At 45.9% G+C, this 17,186-nt stretch overlaps 1 protein-coding gene across 3 annotated transcripts in view; it reads right to left on the bottom strand.

Moving 5' to 3' along the window:
• Window positions 1-14,445: 14,445 nt before the first annotated feature.
• HDAC8 (histone deacetylase 8) overlaps window positions 14,446-17,186 on the bottom strand; it is a 245,599-nt gene continuing 242,858 nt past the window's right edge. For 2 of the 3 annotated variants that reach the window (XM_002831802.3, XM_009234984.3), the window contains one exon: window positions 14,446-15,002. In XM_002831802.3, the coding sequence (XP_002831848.1) occupies window positions 14,980-15,002 (23 nt within the window). In that variant the 3' untranslated portion in view covers window positions 14,446-14,979. Of the gene's footprint in view, window positions 15,003-15,023; window positions 15,698-17,186 lie in introns of those variants that run through there. The other variant, XM_054544714.2, reaches the window with a different exon arrangement.

Here is a 17,186-nt window from a genome sequence, read left to right on the forward strand (position 1 = left end):
TTGCAGCCCTTTGCCCTGAGTCTCATCTCCAAGCTATGGGCATTTCCCTGGACTCCCCTTTCTTGGGGCCCAGCCCTCCTAGCCTCCCAATCCCATCTCAGCTGAGGCCTCACACTTCCATTCATCCATGGATCCCACTTTGCCCTTAGTAAGAGTCTCCACTGGCATGGAGAAGTCTCCCAGCTTGGACCACTGGCCCCTATTGCCTCTCTTGGCCCTTAACTTTGGGGCTGGGAGGCTGGCCTGGACAAATATGGCTGAGTGAACATGGTTAGGAGTCATTTCGCATGCACAAACTGAGGGACTGGAAAGATTTCCACGGATCCCCACAGCCACAGAGACTTGTCCGCCTGTGTTCCCCCCAAAGGCCTGTGTTCTAGAAGCTAAAGTGAAACCAGGAAGGCCTGGCATGCTTGAGGACAAGATCAGTGCTGGAGATGGATTGAGGATCTGGGGTATCTCAGGGGGTCAAGGTGCAGACTGCCGCCAGGCAAGCAGAGAGGACCACAGGCCTGGTTATACAAGGTAACACTTTCCTGCCTAGATGCAGGGAGAGTGCCTCAGCTAGGACATACAGTCTGCTTGTACTAATTACAAAAAGGCGCCTCCTCTGGGAGGAGCAATTAGAACCAGGTGCTGCTTCCTCTGGGCTTTGCACAACCCTCACCCCTGGGCCCACGGCTTTGCAAGAGGAACACAAGCTGAATTTCAGGGCACAACCTGCACAGAGTTTGAGGCCTTGCAAAGAGATGAGTCTGGGTCACCACATGGCTTGCTTAGGTTCCTGCAGTGGCCCGGCACCCCTGAGTATACCACCTCAAGGGAGTGTTCTTCCTACTAGCTCTAAATAATAACATCAGTGGGAATGGTCACTAAACACTTATTAGGAGACAGATCCTCTCTGTTCCTAGTGCTCCGTGCTTATTCTCTCATTAAATCCCCCAATAACCTTAGGTGTTAGGTCAGTACTATTATTACCTCATCTGTATTTTACTGATAGGGAAATTGAGGCACAGAGATATTAGGCAGCTTGACAAGGTTATACACCTTGTATGTTTTGAGCCAAGAATCTTAACCAGGCTGACTGGCCCCAGAGCCTCTGCTGGTGACCACTGGGCCTCACTGTCCCCTAAGTAATGCCCGTTGCCAGTAGGGACCTGCCCCTTATAGTTCATAAAGGCCTTTCCCATCCATGAGCAAAGTCAGTTCTCACACAGATTCCTCACTCCTTGGAATGTTGTCACTGTTACTATCAGGTCTTCCCTGAAGACTTTATTTTTGTGGAGACAGAGTCTCGCTCTGTCACCCAGGCTGGAGTGCAGTGGCACCATCTCGGCTCACTGCAACTCTGCCTCCTGGGTTCAAGCAATTCTCCTGCTCTGCCTCCCGAGTAGCTGGGATCACAGGTGCGCACCACCAATATCCAGCTAATTTTTTGTATTTTTAGTAGAGATGGAGTTTCACCATGTTAGCCTGACTGGTCTTGAACTCCTGACCTCAAGTGATCCGCCCACCTCGGCCCCCCAAAGTGCTGGGATTACAGGCATGAGCCACTGTGCCCAGCTACTGATCACATCTTATAGATGAAGGAAGGAGGCTTGGAGAGGTGAGATGGCCTTGCTGAGGTCAGACAGCCAGCAAGTGAGGATGATACCATTTGAATCTGTTCTTCCAGGTTCAATCTTTCTTTCCCCACTCTCTGACTGTGTACCCCATCTCCCTGCCCTCGGGTTCTCGCCTTTCCTCAAAACTGAATGTCAGAGCTGGTAAGGACTGGAGAGATGACCTTATCCAAACTTGTCACTCAGTGTTACAGAATAGAAAGTTAGCGCTGTATTGATACCTGGTTGGACTGGAGTCAGGGTAAAAAAGACAGACCTGAGCAGAAAGAAATGTATTCAATGCAGAGAGAAAGGAGAACCAATGAGAGGGAGAGAAAGATAACAATGGGTGGGGGGGATGGGGTGGGGTGGAGGGAAAGAATACGCAGATGCCTGGGAAGAAAACAAGGTAAGGAAAAGAAATCAAATGAGAAAGAAAAAGGCCCAAAGTGGGGTGAAGGCATAAGTGACCAGCCATCTGGAAGCAGCACTGAGCTCGGCGGGGGCGTGTGTTTGTGAAGCAGGGGAGCTGGACCGACAGGTGTGAGGGCCCAGCTGCAGCCAGCCAGGAACTGTCCAGGCCCAGCGCCCAACCGGAAAGAAGGCATAGCCCCCGCAAGAGACTTCTCAAGGGAGATTTTGGCTGCAGGAGTACGGGGAGGAAACTGCCTTCTTCTAGAGGCAGAGTAGACCCTCAGCAGGTCCAAGGTGGGGAGGCTTGCCTCTGAAGAGCTCCTGGGGTTCCAGGGGAGGAAGGTTCCCATGGCCTCTCTTTGCACTTCTCTTGCATTTTTTTCAAGCCTCTCCCAAGTGTGACCTTTGGAGTCTGGAATATGGATAATGCTCTGCTGTGTTTGTATCTCAGGCTGCCTTGTCATGGCCTTGAATGGTCCGAGGGGATTAGTAAATGCCAATTCGTGCTACCAACAGCTGAAACCCAACAGGAATAGGTAGGGAGGGGAAAAGGGCTGCCAGACCCAACTGGCCACTCTCCCTCTCAGCTCCAGCTGTGGCCTAGTCTGATAGTGAGAGCACAGGGCTCCACCATCAAACTGTCCCTGGTTCAAGTCCTGAGGCTACCGCTTCCTAGCTTTGTCTTTGGGCAAGTGACTTTGGCTCTTTGGGCCTCAGTTTCCTTACGTGTCAGGTAGGGGAAAATAAGAATGCCTACGTCATGAGGCTGTGCCAGGGTTGAATGACATAATGTCTATGGCTATAAACTCTCAAGTGCTGTACACATGTAAGTAATTACTCTTCCCTGACCCCTCTTCCCCACTGCTTGGGGGTTGGAGTCAGCCTTTCAATCTGAGTCCAGTTCCAAGCCTGACTTCATCTCTTTGGCCCTGTTTTCCTCATTGTCACATATAACTGTGTGGGAAGTCAGACCTCTCTGACCCACCGGGGTGGGATCAGGGCTGGCTGTTCTTCCCACACAGTTTTTCATTCAGGCCACAAATGTGAGCTGAGCCCTTACATGGCCCTTCTTCAGTCACCAAGGCCTCAGAGGGACCAAGGCACCACCTCAACCCTCAAGGAGTTCCCAATATAGTGGGGGAGATAGAAAAGCAGACCTTAAAATGAAGTGGGAGATAGGAGGTGACATCTGAGCTGAGGATCAGCATTCTCCAGGTATTGGGGACAGCATGGGCAAAGGTGCTGATGGGAGCTAGGAAACAGCACAGGATGGGATCTGTGAGGTTGCAGGATCCAGACTTGGATGCCACGTTAAGAAATTCAGCCTTTATATTGTGGTCCCTAAAGCTGATGTGGGCAGATAAGCGTGGAGTCTGGTACAGACGGTTACTCAGTAAAGCATGCTTATTGCCTTGACTTTCTCTCTCCATCTTCCATCTCCAGCAGTGAGCAAGCGAGCCAGCCCTAGGCTTCCTGGAGGGCTCCCAGGTCTCTGCCCTGAATATGGCCCCATAAGGGCTCTTGAGCCCTTTCCCTGCACATTTTCCCAAACTCAGTAAATGGCACCTCTGTTCACCCAGTTTCTCAGGCCCAAAACCTTGCTTTCATCTTTTTCTTTCTCTCTCCCCCTAGATCCAACTGATGAACAAATTCTGTCAACTGTTTCTGAAATACAGCCAGAGGCCAGGTGCAGTGGCTTACTTCTGTAATCCTAATACTTAGGGAGGCTGAGGCAGGAGGATTGCTCAAGGCCAGGAGTTGGAGACCAGCCTGGGCAATGTAGCAAGATCCGGGTTGTAAAAAATAAAAATAAAAGAATCAGCAAGGCACAGTGGCTCTTGCCTGTAGTCCTAGCTACTCAAGGGGCTGAGGAAAAAGAAACACTTGAGCCCAAGAGTTCAAGGTTATAGTGAGCTATGATCACACCACTGCACCCCAGCCTGGGTGACAGAGCGAGACCCTGTCTCTAAAAAAATTTTTTTAAATGCAGCCAAAATCCAAACCACTCCTCACCACTTCTATAGCCACCACCCTGGGCTGAGTCACTGTCATCTCTTCCCTGTAGTCACCCTCTGACCAGCTCTCTAGCCTGTGGCCCCTATTCTTCACACAGCAGCCAGAGGGGTCGTGTCCCCTCTGCTCAGGAACCTCGAATGGCTTTCCATCCCATACAGGGTAAAAGCCAAAGTTCTTACAGTGGCCCATGTCACCTGATCCTTCCTGCTTCTCTACACTCATTTTCTCCTACTCCACCCTCATTCCCTCAGCTTCATGCACATTGGCCTCGCCATTTCTTGGATATGACAAGGCAGTTCCTGTCTCAGGCTCTTTGCATTTGCTGTTGCCTCTGGCTGGGACACTCTCTCCCTGATGGCCACCTGGCTAGCTGTTCAGGTTTTTGCTCACTGTCACCTCCTCAAATGGGCCTTCCCTGGGCACCGTTTCTAAAATAGCCCTGTCCCACTCAACTTTTATCTTGTTTGATTTTCTCCATAGTACTTACCACTGCTTGTCATATTGTATTTATTCTCTGTCTCTCCAACTAGAGTAAACAGTCCATGAGAGCAGGGATTTTGTTTTTTGAGTCAGGGTCTCGCTCCATCGCCCAGGCTGGAGTGCAGTGGTGTGATCACAGCTCACCACAGCCTGACCTCCTGGGCAAAAGGATTCTCCCACCTCAGCCTCTCGAGTAGCTGGGACTACAAGCTTGTGCTACCATACCTGGCTAATATATTTTAATTTTTTTTTTTGTGGAGATGGGTCTTGCTATGTTGCCCGGGCTGGTCTTGAATTCCTGGGCTCAAACAATTCTCCTGTGTCGGTCTCCCAAAGTGCTGGGATTATAGGAATGAGCTACTATACCCGCTATCCTTTTAAGTCTCTGGTAACCCCAGGACCGTGCTGTGGGGCTAACTGGTGGGCGCCTTTGGAGGAAGCATTCCAGTCTGGCAGGAAAGCTGCAGAGTAGTGAGCGGTGCCCACCAGCCTGGGAGTGGAGTGGCCCAGAAAGGATGGCCACAGTGTGGAGGGGAGGAAGGGCAGATGAAAAGTGCTGAATACACGGCATTAGTAGGCCTAAGAAATGGCAGTACCCATCCACTGTCCCCACCAGTCTACAGCTGTGATTTTGTGGTTTCTCTTCAGCCTGTCTCCTTTCACATACATATGTGCACATTAGTACCAATCCCCAGCTCACTCATCATTCCCACCCTTATTCTGCCTTTACCTTCACTTCAGCTTGTGTAAACCCATGCCCTCCATGCTGCCCACAGTGTGATTCCCAACAGGGAATTTTTTGTTGTTGTTGTTTTGTTTTTGAGATGGAGTCTTGCACTGTCGCCTGAGCTGGAGTGCAATGGTGTGATCTCGGCTCACTGTAGCCTCCGCCTCCCAGGTTCACACCACTCTCCTGCCTTAGCCTCCTGAGTAGCTGGGATTACAGGTGCCTGCCACCATGCCCAGCTAATTTTTTGTATTTTTAGTAGAGATGGGGTTTCACTGTGTTGGCCAGGCTGGTCTCGAACTCTTGACCTAATGATCCGCCCGCCTCGGCCTCCCAAAGTACTGGCATTACAGGCCTGAGCCACCACACCCAGCCCCCACAGGGAATTTCAAAAGGCATTTAGGTAGCTTTTGGGGGAAGATACGTTAGGATTGCACTGTATGTCTAGAGCTAGCCTGAGCCCCTGGGAAAATTAGAACGGGCTCATAGTCACTGCTATTCCCTTTAATTCCTCCCAGCATTTACTGAGGTCCTACTACATGCCTGTCATGAGTGCTGGACTTGAAGAGATGGGAAAAGTCAGTGAGTGTTGTCAAAGAGACAGGTAACTAAATAATAACTTACTATTAAGCATCTAAAACATGCCCAATCTCACTAATAAAACAAAAAAAAAATGAAAATTCAAACAATGAGATAGTTTTACTTCTTAGGTGGGAAAAGATGAAGTTGTAGGGAGGGTGTGGGGGCAGCTACATTCACACAGCTTTAGTGGGACTGTGAATTGGGACAACACCTCTGGGAATCAAAACCTATAATCTCTTTTGTTTGTTTTAGGTTACACGCCCTTTGATCCAGCAGTTTCACTTCTACAAATTTATCATGAGGAAATAATGCAACAAACGTGCAAGGGTATAGGTAAGAGGATCTTCGTTGCAATTTTTTTGAGGTGAATTGCACACAATGGAAATTTAACAGTTTTACCCAATACAAAGAAAAGATAAATGTTTGAGGTGATGGATGTTCCAGTTCCCCTAATTTGATCGTTACACATTGTATACAGCTATCAAAATATCACACATACCTCCAAAATATGTACAACTTTTAGATATCAATTAAACCATAAAAAAGTAAATTAACCATTTTGAAGTGAAAATTCAGTGGCATTTGGTACATTCACAATGTTGTGTAATCACCATTGCTATCTGGTTCCAAAACATTTTCATTACTCCAAAACAAAACCTGTACCCTTTAAGCAGTTATTCCCAATTTTCCCCTCTGCCCAGGCCCTGGTAACAACCAATCTGCTGTCTTTATGAATTTGCTTATTCCGGGGGTTTCATGTAAATAGAACCATACAATACGTGACCTTTTATGTTTGGCTTCTTTCACTTAGCGTAATGTTTCTAAGTATTGTATTAAGTATCAGTGCATCATTCCCTTTCAAGGCTGAATAATATCCCCTGTACGCACATGTCACAATTGGTTTATCCATTCATCCATTGATGGGCATTTATTAGAATTATTGTGGCATTTCTTTCGCTACCTTTTGGCTATTGTGAATAGTGCTGTGATGAACATTCATATACAAATATTTCTTTGAATACCTATTTTCAATTCTTTTGGATATATAGCTAGGAGTATAATTGCTGGGTCATATGGTAATTCCATGTTTCACTTGTTGAGTAGCCACGAAACTGTTTCCCACTGCAGCTGCACCATTTTACATTCCCACACCAAGGTACAAGGATTCCAATTTTTGTACATGCTCATCAACACTTGTTATTTTCTGTCTTTGATTATAGTGATCCAAATAGGTATAAACTGACAAGTGATTGCGGTTTTGATTTGCAGTTCCCAAATGACTAATGATGTTGAGCATCTTTTCGTGTGCTTCTTGCCCATTTGAATATCTTCTTTGCAGAAATGTCTAATCAAGTTCTTTGCCTTTTTTTTTTTGAGACAGTGTCTTACTCTGTTGCCCAGGCTCTGGAGTGCAGTGGCGTGATCATGGCTCAGTACAGCCTCGACCTCCTGGGCTCAAGTGATCCTCCTGCCTCAGCCTCCTGAGTAGCTGGGACTATAGGCGCAGGCCACCAAGCCTGGCTAATTTTATTTTTTAATTTTTTTGTAGAGACAGGGTCTCGCTATGTTGACCAGGCTGATCTTGAAATCCTGGACTCAAGAGATCCTCCCACCTTGTGGGAGGATCCAGAAATGCTGGCCTCTTTCACTTTCTTGATAATGTTTGCTGCAGCAAAAAAGTTTTTAACTTTGATGAAGTCTAATTTATCTATTTTTTTTTGAGATGGAGTCTCACTCTGTTGCCCAGGCTGGAGTGCAGTGACACAATCTCGGCTCACTACAACCTCTGCTTCCCAGGTTCAAGCGATTTTCCTGACTCAGCCTCCTGAGTAGGTGGGATTACAGGCGTGCACTACCACGCCTGGCTAATTTTTTGTATTTTTAGTAGAGACAGGGGTCTCACCAGGTTGGACAGGCTGGTCTTGAACTCCTGACCTCTGGTGATGTGTCCACCTCAGCCACCAAAAGTGCTGAGATTACAGGCGTGAGCCACCACACCTGGCAGTCTAATTTATCTATTTCTCCTTTTGTTGCTCGTGCTTTTGGTGTCATAGCTAAGAATCCATTACCAAATCCAAGGTAATGATCTACCCCCATGTTTTCTTCTAAGCATTTCATAGTTTATCTCGTACATTTAGGTCTTTGATCTATTTTGAACTCATTTTTGTGTATAGTATGAGATAGAGTTTCAACTTCGTTCTGTTTTTTATTTTTCCGAGATGGAGTCTTGCTCTGTCGCCCAGGCTGGAATGCAGTGGCACGATCTTGGCTCACTGCAACCTCCACCTCCCAGATTCAAGCGATTCTCCTGCCTCAGCCTCCCGAGTAGCTGGGATTACAGGTGCATGCCACCACGCCCCGGTAACTTCATTCTTTTGCATGTTGAAATCCAGTTGTCTCAGCACCATTTGTTAAAGAGACTTCTTTTTCCCCATTGAATGGACTTGGCATCTCTGTCCAAAATCAATTGACCATAGGTGTATTTCTGTACTTTTGATTCTGTTCCATTGTACCTATACGTCTGTACTTATGCCAGTAACACAATGTTTTGATTACTATAGCTTTGTGGTAAGTTTTGAAATAGGGAATCATGAGTCCTCCGACTTTGTTCTTCTTTTTCGAGATGTTTTTACTATTTGGGGTCTCTGGAAACGCCATATGAATTTCAGGATGGATTTTTCTATGTCTGCAAAAAAGTCTTTGGGATTTTCATAGGAATTGCATTCAATCTGTAGATCATTTTGAGTAGTATTGACACCATACAATATTAAGTCTTTCAATCTATGAACACGTTTTTCCGTTTATCTGTGCCTTCTTTAATTTCTGTCAGCAACATTTTATAGTTTCAGTGTACACGTTTTTTGCCTCCTTGGCTAAGTTTATTCCTAAATATTTTATTCTTTTGGATGTTATTGTAAATATAACTGTTTTCTTTTTCTTTCTTTCTTTTTTTTTTTGAGATGGAGTCTCACTCTGTTGCCCAGGCTGGAGTGCAGTGGTGCGATCTTGGCTCACTGCAACCTCTGCCTCCTGGGTTCAAGTGATTCTCCTGCCTCAGCCTCCCGAGTAGCTGGGACTACAGGTGCGTGCCACCATGCCTGGCTAATTTTTTGTATTTTTAGTAGAGACGCGGTTTCACCATGTTAGCCAGGATGGTCTCGATCTCCTGACCCCGTGATCTGCCCACCTCGGCCTCCCAAAGTGCTGGGATTATAGGCGTGAGCCACCGCACCTGGCCAGAACCATTTTTTAAATTTCCTTTTCGGATTATTCATTGTTGATGTATAGAAACACAATGGATTTTTGTTTGTTAACCTTGTACCCTGCTACTTTGCTGAATTCATTTATTAGCTCTAGTGGTTGTTGTTGTGCAGTGTTTTTATTTGTAAGGAAAATGAGAAAATTCTGAATGTTGAGCAATAGGGGACAGGTTAAACAAATTTGGAAGCATCCATATACTAGGATCATTTCAAGCATCAGGTGTGCCTTCCTTTTTGGTATGTCTGGTATATGTTATAATGGAAGATGAATAAAGTAGCTGTTTCTAGATTGATATGGAAAGCTGTCCATGGCATATAATTAAGTGAAAGAAAAATCAGGTTGTAGAACAGTTTCATTTCATTTACATAAAAGTCAAATGGTCATACATGCATAATGCCAGCTCCATTGAGACAGAGATTGTTGTCTTATATAATCAACTCCCATATATTCATTCAATCCACTTTAACAGTGATCAACATTTTCAAATTTTGTTTTACCCATGTCCCCCTCCCTCCCCACCCTCCACATACATTTTCCTCCTCTGGAGTATCCAGATACAGTTCACCTGTAAATACTTCTCTTTATCTCTCTATAAGATGAGGATATAAAATATATGTGTATATAACCACCATGCTGTTATTGTACTTAACAAAATTATCAATAATTTCTTACCATAACCTGTCCAATGTTCCCTCATTGTTTTAATAACATCTTTTTACAGTTGGTTTGCTTGGATACCGTCAAATATCCTGTGTTCCAGCAACACCAAGCTGCTTATTGCTTCCCTAAATTTCCTGTGCCTTCTTGCCTTCATGTATTCCAGTCCCTTTGCCTGGAATGCCTCCTCCCATGCCTGGCCCAAGATTCAGCTTGAGTGTCACCGCCTGCTTGTAGCCATCATGGTTGCCCCAGTCTAGATTGCTTGTCTCCTCCTCTGTGTTAATAAACCCAGAATAAGGCATTGCTTTGTCTTATTACATAGTTCTACCATTCTCTAAGTATGTATTGAGAGAGAGAGAGAGAGGAGGCCAGGCGCAGTGGCTCACACCTGTAATCCCAGCACTTTGGGAGGCCGAGGCGGGCGGATCACGAGGTCAGGAGATCGAGACCATCCTGGCTAACACGGTGAAACCCCGTCTCTACTAAAAATACAAAAAAATGGCCGGGCGTGGTGGCGGGCGCCTGTAGTCCCAGCTACTCGGGAGGCTGAGGCAGGAGAATGGCGTGAACCTGGGGGAGGCGGAGCTTGCGGTGAGCCGAGACTGTGTCACTGCACTCCAGCCTGGGCGATAGAGCGAGACTCCATCTCAAAAAAAAAAAAAAAAAAAAAAACAGAGAGGAGAAGAAGAGAGAGAGATAGAGAGAGAATGATAAATGGTAGATGGTATCTGGGGATGGCCAGGGCAAGGTGGCTACTTTAGTTAGGGTAGGGTGGTCACAGTATTATTATTATAACTTATTTATTTTATTTTTTTGAGATGGAGTCTTGCTCCCGTCGAGCAGGCTGGAGTGCAGTGGCGCAGATCTTGGCTCACTGTGACCTCCACCTCCCGGGTTCAAGCAATTCTCCTTCCTCAGCCTCCTGAGTAGCTGGGATTACAGGCATGCGCCATCACACCCAGCTAATTTTTGTATTTTTAGTAGAGATGGGGTTTCGCCATGTTGGCCAGGCTGGTCTCGAACTCCTGACCTCAGGTGATCCACTTGCCTCGGCCTCCCAAAGTGCTGGGATTACAGGCATTAGCCACCACACCCGGCTTTTTTTAAAATTTTTTGAGACAGAGTCTCACTCTGTCACCCAGGCTGGAGTGCAGTGACACAATCTTGGCTCACTGCAACCTCCATCTCTTGGGTTCAAGCGATTTTCCTGCCTCAGTTTCCTGAGTAGCTGGGATTACAAGCATGCGCCACCACGTCTGGCTACTTTTTTTGTATTTTTAGTAGAGACGGGGTTTCGCCATGTTGGCCAGGTTGGTCTCGAAGTCCTGACCTCAGGTGAATGGCCAACCTCTGCCTCCCAAAGTGTTGGGATTACAGGCATGAGCCACCACACCCGGCCATATTATTATTATTATTTGAGACAGGGTCCCGCTCTGTTGCCCAGGCTGGAGTGCAGTGGTGCAATCATGGCTCACTGCTGCCTCGACCTCCAGGGCTCAAGGCATCCTCCTGCCTCAGCCTGCTGAGTAGTTGGCACTACAGGCATGTGCCACCACGCCTAGCTCATTTTTGTATTTTTAGTAGAGACGGGGTTTTGCCATGTTGGCCAGGCTAGTATGGAACTCCTGGGCTCAAGCAATACTCCCACGTCGGCCTCTCAAAGTGTTGGGATTACTGATGTGAGCCTCTGGGCCCGGCCCTAGGGTATTTAATTGAGTCGGACAACTGAATGAGGAGAAGGAGCCAGTCTAGGGAAGATCGGGGCATTCCAAGCAGGACTAGCATGTGCATAGATCATGAGGCGAGGGGCCCCTGTCTTAGACAGCTCTATTTATGTCTGTCTTTACCTCTACATCTGTAGATCTCATCCTTTTTGTAATCACAAAACTCCTTTGAGTGTTGAGAATCTGATAATAGCTATGGCTCTGTGCCCCAGAAAAATGTACATATGTACAGTCACACAAATTTGCATACTATTTCCCTAATTCCTGAAGCCAGGGAACCCCAGGAAGTTTCCTTACGCACAGTGTGTTCACATTTAGGGCAAGAACAGTGTCTACTACTAATATGTAACATGCGCTCTACTACTAATATGTAACATGCGCTCTACTACGTGCTTTTCTGCTTTATCTCTTTGGTCCCTCGCAACCACCCCCATGTGGTAGGTACAGGTAAGTGTCGCCATTTGATAGACAAGGAGACTAAGGCTCAGAGAGAGGGAGTTACTTGGCCAAGGTCACACAGCTAGTAAGTGACAGGGAGAGGCTTAAACCCAGGCAGTCTGAGGCTGAAGTGTGTATGTTGCATGCCAAGGCACTACCGGTCAGCTTTGGGCCCAGCACTGAGCAGGAGGTTTGGGGATCTGCCCCTGGCAAATGCAGAGAAGGAGGAGCTGCAGGAGCTTTCTGTATAGGGGCTTAGAGATGTCAAAACACACTTGTTTACGTGGTTGTTTTCTTTCATTCTTCTGCTTTTCTCTTCCTCCTTCTTTCCCTTCTCATCTTCCTCTTTTTCCTTTTTTTTCGTTGAATGACAATATTTGATTTTCTTATAAAGAAGTCTTTCTGCCTTAGAAAGAGTCTTTTAAATATGTAATTGGAAATATACTACTGCTGTCTCCGTGACAGCTAACATTGAATGCAGCAGAGGCAGATCCACCCTCCCCAAAGGTAAACTGGTGGGAATTTTCCATTGACTTAAAAAAAATGTTATGTATTATTTTTTTTGGGACCAGGTAATACATTCACATGGTTCAAAAATCAAAAGGTACAAAAAGGAACTGAGTGCAGGTCGCCCTCACTCCGCCACTTGCCATCTGGTTCCCTTGCCCGGAGGCAACTGAGGTGTCCCAGTTTCTTGTGTATTTTCCCAAAGGTGTTTTGTGTAAATATATGCATATCCAATATCGATATTCTTTTTTAAGCGGTTATTTTCTTACCCCTTGAGTTGGAGACATAGTCTAAACTTCTCTCTTGGTCTCTTTGGCCCTTGTGAGTGCCCTGGAGACAGAGGGGGCTGGTGGGTTTCCTATAAGCACTGGGTTTTCCTCAGAGGTGAGCCTTCCCTGGACCATTTCCAAGGCAGGCCCTCCTGTCCAGAATACTTTACACGCTTTTCAAAGTGCTTCCATCTTTGGTAATTCATCAACCACTCACAATAGCCCATGAGGTGCAAGAATTATTCACCCCATTTTATGGGTAGGGAAACAGACCGAGAAAGGTCAAGCAACTTGCTGAAAAGCACACAATCGAATGAATGCTGCTGTGTGGTGAGGGCCCAGAAGTAGCATGTGGCTTGGTCCAGCTTGGGCTTTGGAAGCAGTAAGAAAGTTGTTTACTTCAAAGTCACAGTTTAAAAATATTCTAGTGGCACTAGTGTGGGACAGTGGAAAAAGTAAGGGAATTTGCCGTTCCAGCCGGGTTTTTCTTCCTGGCTCTGCCACTTAAAAAGGGGCATGTTACTTCATCATTCTTAGCCTCAATTTTCTAATCTATAGAGTGGGGATGATAATACCCACTAGCAGGGTGGATAGTGACGTACAAGTGAAAATGATCTGTAAAATGGGGCATATGCCAATGCTTGCTTTGCCATTGTTGTTATAGTTATTGTGGCTGGTCCCTTGCAGACACAAGGGGTGGGTGGTGGCGGGGTCGGCAGCAATTTCCTAAAGGTAAGACAGGCAGGCTTACGGTGGGGATAAATTTGCCCCACCCTCAAGCCAACTGATCTAAAGAGCGTCCCCATCCCCCGCATCCCCCTCCCCGCCACCGCCCCCACTGATCGGTCTTCCAGGCAAATAGAACAGCCCCAGGGCCTGAGCACAAAGTCTTCCTCAGTGGGTGTCTTGAACTGACTTTGATCTGTAACTACCCCCCAACTCCCCGCGGATCAATTGTTTTTTTTTTTTTTTGGTTTATGTATTTATTTTTTTTCTATTATTAAAGTAAAATATGACCACTAGAGAAAATTTGGAAAATACTGAAAAGTAGAAATGTGCTCCCATAGCTCTGGGCTCATGTTGGTAACAGAATTGGAAACATGTTGGGATCTGCTTCTTTTCCTCCTCCCTTGCCTTGTCTGGGAATTCCTAGACAGCCAGGATGGATGGGGCTGTGTGTTTGTCTGCCATCCCGGTCCCAGTAGTAGAAGGAGCTTCGTAAATATTTGGTAAATAAAATTACAATATCATGACATTTAGTTGTCTCTTCCTCATCTCTCCCATTATCCCCCATCCCCATTTTTCCATGTTGCCAACTCCCCAGAGATTGCGGTAACACCACACATTACAACTTCCTCCCCTTTTCATTATGTGCCAATTGTCTACACTCGACTGGGAAGCATCCTTTCTATCCGTGGAAGTGCTCCTCTTGGATCTGACATGCCAACACGCCTTTTACATCCCTAAATCACTCCCTGGACAGGGACAGTTCCTCCCCAGGGTGCCAATAAGCCCCTCTCCGTGTCTGCAGTGCCAGTATTCCTACCCCACCATGGACAGCCCCAGTGCAACACAGAGCTTGGCCTTCTGTCCCAAGAACTTGGGCTAGGGACACACTAGTTCCCCAGTGAGGTCAGACTCTCAAGCTGGGCCAGAGTAGAGATTGGAAGGAACAGGGTTATTCTTGACACTTCAGCGAGAAGAAAAGTTCAGAACTGTGTGTGCTGTCAGTGGCGCTTTACACTGAAGACAATGGGACAAAGAGGTAGGTTTTCAAAGATTTTATTAAAAAAAACAAAGATACATAACACTAAAACAACACCAGTGGACTTCTCCCCACCTCCCAGTCTGCTGATCAGTACCCTCTCTCCCAGGGCTCCACCTGGATGGTCCTGAGGCCCAAACCCTGCCTCTCAGCTGCCTCCTGCCCTACAAACTGGTGACTGCTCTCATCCAGCTTCTGATCTGTTTCATTTAAGATGATAAAAATACTCCCCTCCCCAATTCGCTTAAAAATAATTTTCAAAGATTAAAAACTTCATTTGTGTGTGTTTTTTTAAATAAGAACTTTAAATGTGGGATATCTCCCTCTTCCTCTAGGCCCAGTTGAGGACTCTGGGGTGCCTGCCTCTTCACCCCAGGAAGCCAGCTGCCACTTGGTGCCCCTTGGAAATTTTCAGGAAGTAATTTCTTTCAAATTTCCCCTGCAGTCACAAATTCCACAAACTGCTTGCATAAACACGCTGTCTTCATTATAGGCACCACTCCTCAGCTCTGGAAACCTGATCTCTTTCTGTCAACTAGACCACATGCTTCAGATTCCCTGCAAACAGGGGAGAAAACAAAATTCAAAGTCAGGTAATGTATGTGAATTACACCCCAATGGAGCTATTTTTTAAAAAGCACTTATATTTTGGGGCTTATTCTCTGCTGCTCTTGGGAACTCTGTGACCTCGCCATAAGGAACAAGACCAGAATACCTTGCTGGATGATGAGAAACAAATGGCCCAGAGACCCCTGTCACCCAGGCAACCACCAGCCAATTACTGGACATGTGATCAAGGCCTTTGACAGCCAGCTGACTGCAGACGCTGGGTGTATCCAGCCAGAACCAGAAGAGCCACCCAGCTGAACTCAGCTCAATTGCCAATCTATAGAGTCATGAGCTAAACAAATGGTTGTTTTAAGTCACTCACTCTCTCTCTCTCGTAACACTTTTCAGAGTTCATTCTTGGCTAACTGCATCAAATCTCATGCTCCCCACCCCCAACTTTTTTTCTTCCCTTAGCAAGGCACAACCCTCCTAGCATTTTCTCTTGTGAGTACCTGTGAAACACGGACTGGGGGCTTTCCTCTGATCTCAGGCCTAAGAGTCTTTGAGGGAAAAGTGATTATTTGAAATCCTACCGGACTGGGCTCTAGGAATGAAAAGTTGCTCACTTTGTCCCTCCATAGTCTTTCCCTTGCCACACTTCCCCAAGTAGAAACACTGGGCTCCAAACCCTACTGGCCACTTCTCTGAAACAGAAACAATGCTCCCTGAGGACAGGGCCTGGCTGTCTTACTTTTGGTTGATCTCCAAAGTCTGGCACAGTGCCTCACTCACAGTAGGTGCTCAGTAAATGGCTGAATGAATGGATGAATGAAAGGAAGGAAGGAAAGAAGAAACAAATCAGAAACAAACTACTTGCCTATCTTTTTTTTTTTTTTTTTTGTTTTGAGATGGAGTTTTGCTCTTGTTGCCCAGGCTGTCGTACAATGGCGCGATCTCGGCTCACTGCAATCTCCCAGGTTCAAGCGATTCTCCTGCCTCAGCCTCCCGAGTAACTGGGACTACAGGTGTGTGCCACCATGCCCAGCTAATTTTTGTATTTTTAGTAGAGATGGGGTTCACCATGTTGGCCAGGATGGTCTCAATCTCTTGACCTCGTGATCCGCCCGACTCGGCCTCCCAAAGTGCTGGGATTACAGGTGTGCCCGGCCTTGCCTATCTCTTTTATTTTAAATTTTAATCTGCAGTAAAATTGACATTTGTGCATGTGTAGATCTGATTTTAAACATATGTATAGATTCATGACAGAGAGGACTTCCATAACCCCTCAAATCTCCTTGTGCTATCCTTTTGCAATCACATCTTCCTTTCTCCCCCACCACCCGGCAAGCACTGATCTGTTCTCCATCACTGTAGTGTTGTCTTTTTGAGAATGCCATATAAATGCAATCAAACAGTCTGTAATCTTTTAAGATAGGCTTTTTTTTTTTTTTTTTTTTTTTTTTTTACTCAGCATAATGCCTTTGAGGTTCATGCAGATTTGTCCATGTATCAATAGAAGTTCATTCCTTTTTTGTACTTACCTTTTACTTTTAAAATAATTATAGAATAACAGGAAGTTGCAAAAAAAATAGTGCAGAGAGGTTCTACACACCCTTCCCCAGGTTTCCCCACATGTTAACATCTTACATAATTACTGTTCAATATCCAAGCCAGGAAATTGACATTGGTACAATTCACAGATCTTATTAAGATGTCACTAGTTTTATAAGCACTCATTTGTGTGTGTATAAGTGTATAATTCTAGGCCATTTAATCTTAACTGTAGATTCGTGTAACCTCAACCACAATCAAGATACGAAACTATTTTATCACCACAAAGATTTCCCTCCTCTACCTCCTTTACAGTCATTCCCATCCCTCCTCCTTCACCATCCATAAGTCCCGACAACCATTCATCTGTTATCCTTCTCTAAAATTTGGTCATTTTGAGAATGTTATAGAAATGGAACCATACAGTATATAAACTTTTGAGATAGATAGGCTTTTTTCACTCAGCATACTGCTCTTAAGATCCATCCAAGTTGTGGTGTGTATCAAGTTTGTTGCTTCTTTTTGCTGAATAGTACTCCACAGTATGGATGTAGCACAATCTGTTTAACTACTTATCTGCTGAAGGACACCTGAGTCATTTCCAGTTTTTGGGTATAGAATCAAGCCACTGTGAACATTCAC

The sequence above is a fragment of the Pongo abelii genome, chromosome X, assembly GCF_028885655.2.
Source record: "Pongo abelii isolate AG06213 chromosome X, NHGRI_mPonAbe1-v2.0_pri, whole genome shotgun sequence".
NCBI classification, from domain to species: Eukaryota; Metazoa; Chordata; class Mammalia; order Primates; family Hominidae; genus Pongo; species Pongo abelii.